This window comes from Strongylocentrotus purpuratus, unplaced genomic scaffold, assembly GCF_000002235.5.
Source record: "Strongylocentrotus purpuratus isolate Spur 01 unplaced genomic scaffold, Spur_5.0 spur5_scaffold_16, whole genome shotgun sequence".
Lineage (NCBI taxonomy): Eukaryota > Metazoa > Echinodermata > Echinoidea > Camarodonta > Strongylocentrotidae > Strongylocentrotus > Strongylocentrotus purpuratus.
Genome location: NW_022145601.1, coordinates 2,231,893 through 2,240,649, shown reverse-complemented (window position 1 = coordinate 2,240,649; position 8,757 = coordinate 2,231,893). Strand labels below are relative to the sequence as shown.

Below are 8,757 nucleotides of genomic sequence, written 5' to 3'. Positions count from 1 at the left end.
ACGAAAACAATAGGTGGTCTGTTGACAACAGACCACCTAATAATAAAGAAAGAAAATTCTGACGAAAACAGGTGATCTGTTTTCAACAGACCACCTAATAATAACTAGACATAATACTTGTTTGGAACAAGTATAGGTTGGCTGGTCAACTAAAATTTGAGACAAAATAGAGCAAAAATAAGCGAGATACTGCTAAAAAACAATGTCATTGATGTAATGATGTAAACGAAATTCACCTTCCATAGGCATAACACGCAACTTCAGAAATTTCTGATATGTGCCCTTTAATCGAAATTTTTACTCTGATGACGTCATCAAAATGAAAAATGATATTAATTAAACTTGTAGAAAATTATCTTAGCTACAACATATCGAAATTTTGAAGAAAATCGATCAATATATACAGAGATACAATCAATTTCCCATAAATATGCTGACTTCATAATATGCAAATTCGTATTTTGAGTTCCAAGGCCATTATGATGATGTCACGATACACTTAATGGCCAAATGAGACATAGAATCATATTTCCGACTCATACTCTATCTAAATATGAAAAAACGTTCAAGGTCACGGTTCATTCCAAAGAGCTATAATGTAGTTTGTATAGGCATGTTTTTGCCCATATATGCTATGTATTAAAAGAGCTCGCGCGCACGGACATTTATCTTGAATTGACGCTCATCTTGTTAATAATGGTCATAAAGAGATAAACATGGTATCAAATTCCTCGAAAAAGTATGAGAAATATCATGAAAGAAAAAAAAATGGCGATTCTATGTTTGTTAATGGTGTTACGCGCGAAAACGCGCGCGCATGCTCGTACGCGCGATTTTTTATAAAATGCTTAAAATGACCTAAAACGTATGCAAAAAAAATTTGAGACGATTTTGAGCATTTAAAAATTTTGCGCGCGCACTGACGCGCGGACGTACGCGCATGCGCGCGTTTTTTGACCTGAAATTGACTGGACTGATATTGACCTTGATCATAATAAATATGAATGAGAAATACCTTTTGGTTATGAAGATATGATCATGAGTTTATTTTCAGAAAATTTCACAAAATGGCGCCTAGATGACGTCATCAGTGAAGGTCAATGTTGAAAACCTTACCGTGTCTTGTCCATATGCCTATAAATATGTGTGCCAAATATCAAAGCATTTGATTGAACCATTTCAAAGTTATCTTGCTAACAAAAAAGTGGGTCAAAATAAGAAAAATAAACTAGACATAATACTTGTTTGGAACAAGTATAGGTGGGCTGGTCAACTCAAATTTGAGACAAAATAGAGCAAAAATAAGCAAGATACTGCTAAAAAACATTGTCATTGATGTAATAATGTAAACGAAATTCACCTTCCTTAGGCATTACACGCAACGTAAGAAATTTCTGATATGTGCCCTTTAATCGTATTTTTCACTATGATGAAGCATCAAAATGAAAAATGGTGTTGACTGAGCTTGTAGAGAATTGTCTCAGCTACATCTTATCGAAATTTGGAAGAAAATCGATCAATATATACAGAGATACAATCAATTTCCCATAAATATGCTGACTTCATAATATGCAAATTCGTATTTTGAGTTCCAAGGCCATTATGATGATGTCACGATACACTTAATGGCCAAATGAGACATGGAATCATATTTCCGACTCATACTCTATTTAAAAATGAAAATACATTGAAGTTCACGGTTCATTCCAAAGAGCTATAATGGATTTTGTATAGGCATGTTTTTGCCCATATATACTATGTAATAAAAGAGCTCGCGCGCACGGACATTTATCTTGAATTGACGCTCATCTTGTTATTAATGGTCATAAGGAGATAAACATGGTATCAAATTTCTCGAAAAAATATGAGAAATATCATGAAAGAAAAAAAAACGGCGATTCTATGTTGTGTAATGGTGTTACGCGCGAAAACGCGCGCGCATGCGTGGGTGCGCGATTTTTTATAAAATGCTTAAAACGATCTGAAACGTATGCAAAATTATTTTGAGACGATTTTGAGCATTTAAAATTTTTGCGCGCGCACTGACGCGCGGACGTACGCGCACGCGCGCGTTTTTTGACCGGAAATTGACCGGACTGATATTGACCTTGATCATGATAAATATGAATGAGAAATGAATTTTGGTTATGAAGATATGATCATGAGTTGATTTTCAGAAAATTTCACAAAATGGCGCCTAGATGACGTCATTAGCGAGTTTTCGCTCACCAACATAAGGAACCTTCGCGGAAGCAGAGCACTCAGGTTTACGGCCGCGCACACAGACCGCTCTGGTTACAATAGGCGGTTTCGCTCTTCGGTGAATGCGGACGTATAATTACAGAGTAGCTGACGTCATCACGCTTGGGAATATCCCTCTAGGCTCTAGCTCTCCCTCAAACATGGCGAATTTGCATCGAGTGCAAGATGCAGTTATGGCAGCCTACGCTTTCGACGTTATAGATGATGTAGAGTTCATTCTTCTTATGGATATCAACACATCTAACAACCTTGACTTCTAACATGATGGTGGTCACTTTGAGTTAGACGATTTCAACGATGATGAGTGTAGAAGCTATTTCAGGTTAGAACTCTAAAAGTTACTAGGGCCTACCCTATTGTCTATTAATTATTAATACTAAGTTAGACCTAGAGTCTAGTAGATCTATAACATTTTTATTCAAAATTTGTATTCAATATATGGGGCCTAGGTCTAGACTAGACTAGATCTAGATCTATAGCTGCATTACTATCTTGGCCTGGCTGTGTATTGAAAGTTGTGCTATTGATTCTCAACATTTCAATATAGTCTAACAGTTAGAGTCTAGGCCTAAGGACAAAACTCAACTGATTGCACACAAAATTGACATTTGAATTTGATGACACCATTATTTATAGCTAGGTCTAGATCTAGACCGAATTTTCTGTCTCTCTCGTTCGTTAGCCTCTGATTTGGGTAAGGTCGGCTCCTAAATCAGAAACTAACGAATGAAAGAGACAGACAATTCGGTCTAGGTCTATAGATCTAGCACAGTAGTAGCAGTATTAAAATGCAATTTTTGTTCAGCTCACTGATGTTAGACAAAATAATTTACTGTCATACTCGCCTTTGCTATAATATGCACCACTGTTTGTCAAACACTTAAGCTAAAGAAAAATGTTAAATTCAAACTGATTAATGTTCTGATTTATTTCTTGTTTTTTTTAACAGATTCAAAAAGGATGATATATTTCGGCTCAAACATGCTTTAGGCGTTCCAGACAGAATCACCTTGCCAAACAGGTCAAGAATGGATGGATTGGAGGCTCTCTGCTTAGGTCTGCAACGCTATGCCTATCCATGCCGATATGGAGATTTAGTTAAAGACTATCGACGACCAGTGCCCCAGCTCTGTTTAGCCTTCAACTGGGTGACTAACTTCATCTTTGATGCCCACAAGCACAGACTGACAACATTGGAGCAGCATTGGTTGGCCCCTCAGCAGCTGAGAATTTACGCTGATGTCATTCACCAGAAAGGGGCACCACTAAACAACTGTTGGGGGTTCATAGATGGGACCGTTCGTCCGATTTGCCGACCTGGGGAACACCAACGGGTGGCTTACAATGGCCACAAGCGTGTACATAGTCTTAAGTACCAGTCTGTCACTTCTCCAAATGGAATGATAGCCAACCTTTACGGACCTGTGGAAGGACGACGACATGACGCCTACCTTCTACGGGAGTCGGGTCTTCTAACCATGCTTGAAGGCGGATCCCATGATGCAGAGGGTAACTTGTTGTGCATCTACGGGGACCCTGCTTATCCCGTCAGACCCCAGCTGCAGGCCCCATTTCCTACTGCAAACATCACACCGGAACAGGCAGCATTCAACAGAGCTATGTCCAAAGTCAGAATTACTGTGGAGTGGTCCTTTGGGGATGTAATAAACTTCTTCAAATACACGGACTTCAAAAAAAGTCAAAAGATCCTGCTAAGTTCTTGTGCAAAGATGTACATGGTGTCGGCCATTCTGACAAATGCCCACACATGTATTTATGGTAACAATACATCCTCCTACTTTGAACTGCAGCCTCCATCACTGGACGAGTATTTTCAATAACTTTGATCGAAACAATTTCTGTTATGAATTTATTTATTTATTTATTTATTTCTAATCTTTTGACAGGGTAGCCCATTCACCAACAAGTAGTGGTCTTCCATGGGGCCCTGAATAAACATGAACATATTTACATCGTTTATAACGTTTATACAAAACAGTTAAAAAAAATAATACTCATTTGCAAAACAAACATATATCATTAACCTAGTAAACAGTAATGTTAATAGGAAAATATTGATTAAGTCGCAATTATGTGAATAAGTCATGTTAATATTACAGAACATACACGTAGAGATGCTCCATTCAACTTGGGTGCACCTCTTTGGATAGAGCGTCTCTTAATAAAATCTTGTACCGTTGCTCTCATGGCCATTCACTATTTGTATAATACCAGAAATGTTGAAAGAAGTCTTTCATTATTCTCAAATTACCTGTTCTTTTAATAGGACCCCCCACATTAATGATGATTCAGCATATGATGTGCAGGTCTGTGTACTGCTTACAGTACATTGAATAAACTCTAATCACCTCTTTGTAACCTTTATTTAATTGTTCCATGTCACTGGCCATGTTTGTGACAAATATTTTTCTTTGATGTCCAGTCAGTATTATTCAATAGGATTTGACAAGCAAGCATCACTGTTACCATTTTAATGTTGGCTTATAAGGAAGTAAAATTTCACATCGGGCAAGTGAAAATATAAAATGTATAAATATGACAAATTGATTCTCAAACGAGAAGAAAGATTTTTTCAAAAGACTAAAGCAAGATAATTTATTTGAATTATTAACCAAAATGGACAAAATGTTCAATACAAAATAATTCTTTTAATGTTTTTTTTAACTTTATTTCTATTCTGGTTATAGTTAATTATTCTTTTGTGAAAGGATAAACTATTAAGTGGTGATTTGAATCGCTCAAAGAGCTAACAATAAAAAAAAAAGACAGTGTGGAGCACTCAAGCTGTGAATTGGTCATTGCTGTGTCAGTCAGATACAGGAATACAAGCAACAACTGCAAATTGATCATCTTATCTGCCAGTGTTCATGGAAAATATGCACTGGATGTTGATTTGTTGAGTACAACAAAACCTTCTTATATCAGGGTGGGAGAAAGAAAAGAAAAATAGGTATGAGATCAGCAATCACTTTGTAACCAGAACCTTATCTGATCTTGTTCAAATGAGGTTTTGCTGGAGTCAGTTGGATGAACAACTCAAAAAAATAATTTGTCTAATACCAGTAGAATACATTCAATAGCATCTTATGACACAGATGGACATGTTCTTGAGGTAATAGGGAAAAGTAGTTTTTTCTTTGTATTTTATGTATCATATGTGTGTGAATTTATCACTTTGTGCCAGTTTTTGTATATAAACCAGTCTAAATTCAAGCTATATTTCTTGTATTGCCAGATGGTACCACCAAAGTTATGAAAGTCTGTATGTCATTTAATTAGATTTTTACATCTATGAAAATAAACCAACTATAAGTGTTGATATTATAAAATAAATTTATTTAAACTGATATTAATGGCTACAAAAACACATTTTCTTTTACCAAAAAAAGAACAGGGGGAGTGAAAAAAGGAGAGGGAAAGGGAAAGAAAAGAAAAAGAGAAAAGGAAAAGAAAAGAAAGAAAGAAAAAGAAAGGAAAGAAAGAAGAAAAAAAGGAGAGAAAAGAGAAGAAAGAAACAGTACTGAAAGATGAAAGAATGTGGTGTGTTGTGGAGTGTGTAACTGTATTTATGTACAGTTCTGTAAGTGTATTTTTTCTATCCAGTTCTGGTATAGATATTCGGTACTTTAATTTGAAAATTCATATTGTTTGCACATATCATTTGCAAATCCAAAGGGTTGGGCAGAGACTAGTCATCCATTCTCTCTCCCCCAACACATACACATAATTAGACACACACACTGTACCACATTACTCATACTCTTGAAATTATTAAGCATAAATGCCACGATCAAGGTACAAACGTGAACATTTTTGAAAGAAAAATAAGCCCCCTTTGGTGGGACGACCCCACCCCCTCCTCGCCTTCAATTTGTCCAGCTTCATTAGTTTGGACTGCTGCAACTAACATTGTATTTAGATCATTTTCTTTATCGACAACCTGCGTTCAAACAAGTTAAGATTTTTTGAAAACATACAAACACCTGTGATAAGAAAACAAATTAAAATCAAGTACTTTTAAATTTTTATTTCTCAATAAAATGAACACACATATATATATAAATATATTTAAGTATATATACATAATATATACATAATAAATAAAATACCACAACTACATAAAATGCCACTTTCTTTCCACTATTAGCCTGATATGATTTACCTGTGTCACTTAATGTGCTCAATAATCAAACTCTGCATTAAAAAGATCACATTATAAAGAAAGGGTAAACAACAATGAGTAGACACAAACTACTAATTTTATTAATAGTAATCTATTCCACCCTGTATCACCTATTTCAATAGAACTTGTGTAAAAGATTTGTTATCAAAATATGCACCATTAGCTTTATTAACCCGTGTTACGATTGGTACTGAATACATCAATGAGTAGAAAATATGAAGTAATAATAAAACTACAGTGCAATCCACGAATCCACTCTAGCCTATATCACCTATTTCATTTAAATGAAATTACCCATAAAGTTAGATACATTTACTGTATGTTTGGTATTGATACGGAAGTCGACACACATTTGACTTCCATGTAGATTCTATATTAAGTAAGGAATATTTCTAAATAATAAACTCAAACTCAAACTCAAACTCAAACTCAAACTCAAACATGAAATAAGCTGAAAACCTGAACTTTCAACTGATAAGTTACATCTTACATGTACCAGTTACATTATGAAAACACATGTACAATACACCAAAGATCTATTGAAGAATTTGAAGTACCTGTGAAAATAATATTAATTAGTATTGATCCTGAGATGATTTCTGTAAGATCTGGTTTACTTGGATCTCAACTTGTCTAATAATGATATATAATCCGCTAGCTCTCTAGTGATGCATAATTTCCAAAATGAGATTTTCTTCGCGTAGCTACTTAAACAAAACTATGTTAACAAGTTACTCTGAAGGCTACACATGTAAACGTATCAAGTTCAATGACATACTTGCCACAACACCTTCATCAAATTAACACAAGTTGGCATTGTGAAAACATAACATATGCACTACACAAGTAAACATGGTCAAAGTCACCTACTAAAGACCAAGGAGAAATATCTTGATTTCATTTCTTCTACTGCAGCATGTCCTGGGACAACAATAGCATCAACACATTAATAGGGGAGATGGTCCTAGCCAACCCCTTCCAATTCAGATATAAGACGAGCGATCGGGCCAGAGCATGGCAACAGGTGGCAGAGGGGATGATAAGGAAGGGATACAAGGTCGACTGCAGGGCAGTGAGGGACAGGATCCACATTTTAAAGGACCAGGTTAAGGCCAAGAACAATGCAGAGAAGGCAGCAAGTGGCATTGCAGTAGAGGAGACAGAGGAGGAGCTGGGCATTCGAGAGGCCATTGAAAGGATGTGATAGCACCAAGTACATTGAAACTAAGGAGGAAAAGGGAAGTCGCACACATAAAAAAAGGCAAGATGTTGTTGAATTGCATATATATACAAGTTAACACAATGTATCTTTGGCATATACATATCATAATGGCAGATGGGTAACTCTTAGGAAGACCATATAACTTAATACACACAGACTTAGCAAAACTGCCAAAGTCAATAGTTGAAGTCCTGCAGGCGTTAAAATAGTACTATACAGTGCGTCCCAGAAAAAATGAAACCGAGAGGTATCGATGTTCTATCATAACTTAATCACAACTATAATTAATGAATGATACATATTTGGAAAGCTTAGAGTCTCCTCTTTCATGTGATGCTACTCACGTGATGCATATTTCACGCATGAGTGATTAAAAGCAATTTGAAGGAAGGAAACCAAAAAGACATTTGGCGGGCGGTATCTGAATTTCAAAGAAAAATTCACATTTCTAGAAAGTTGAGTTTGCCCTTTCATATGACACCTCAATCAGGAAAAATGAGCGAGGAATGACAAAGTTCTGTTTGTTTAAAGTAGTGCTTGCATTTCCATAATTTTATTAAACGAATTCGTTTTTACTGGCTGCCTGCAGTAGCAACAAGCAAAATTGACAAAAAGACTTAACTCCGTTTCGTTGACAATCAGCCGTAGATGAGAGTCTTCATGCATGGCTGATTGTCAACGAAACGGAGTTAAGTCTTTTGTCAAATCTGCTTTTTGCTACGACAGGCACCCAGTGAAAACGAATTCGTTTGTTAAAATTATGAAAATGTAAGGGCTACTTTAAACAAGCAGAACTTTGGTATTCCTGGCTCATTTTTCTTGATTGAGGTATCATATGAAAGGGCAGAAACTCAACTTTCTAGAAATATGAATTTTTCTTTGAAATTCAGATACCGCCCGCCAAATGTCTTTTTGGTTTCCTTCCTTCAAATTGCTTTTAATCACTCATGCGTGAAATATGCATCACGTGGGTAGCATCAACTGAAAGAAGAGACTCTAAGCTTTCCAAATATGTATCATTCATTAATTATGGTTGTGATTAGGTTATGATAAAACATCGATACTTCTC

The 8,757-nt window shown here is 35.8% G+C and overlaps 1 protein-coding gene across 1 annotated transcript; it reads left to right on the top strand.

Annotated features, from left to right (window-relative positions):
• The first annotated feature begins 2,526 nt into the window (after positions 1-2,526).
• Positions 2,527-4,222, top strand: LOC115924448. Its single transcript, XM_030986529.1, has 2 exons — positions 2,527-2,584; positions 3,212-4,222. Exon 2 carries the CDS (start codon positions 3,291-3,293, stop codon positions 4,101-4,103), a length of 813 nt encoding a protein of 270 aa, XP_030842389.1. The 5' UTR covers positions 2,527-2,584; positions 3,212-3,290; the 3' UTR covers positions 4,104-4,222.
• Positions 4,223-8,757: the final 4,535 nt, after the last annotated feature.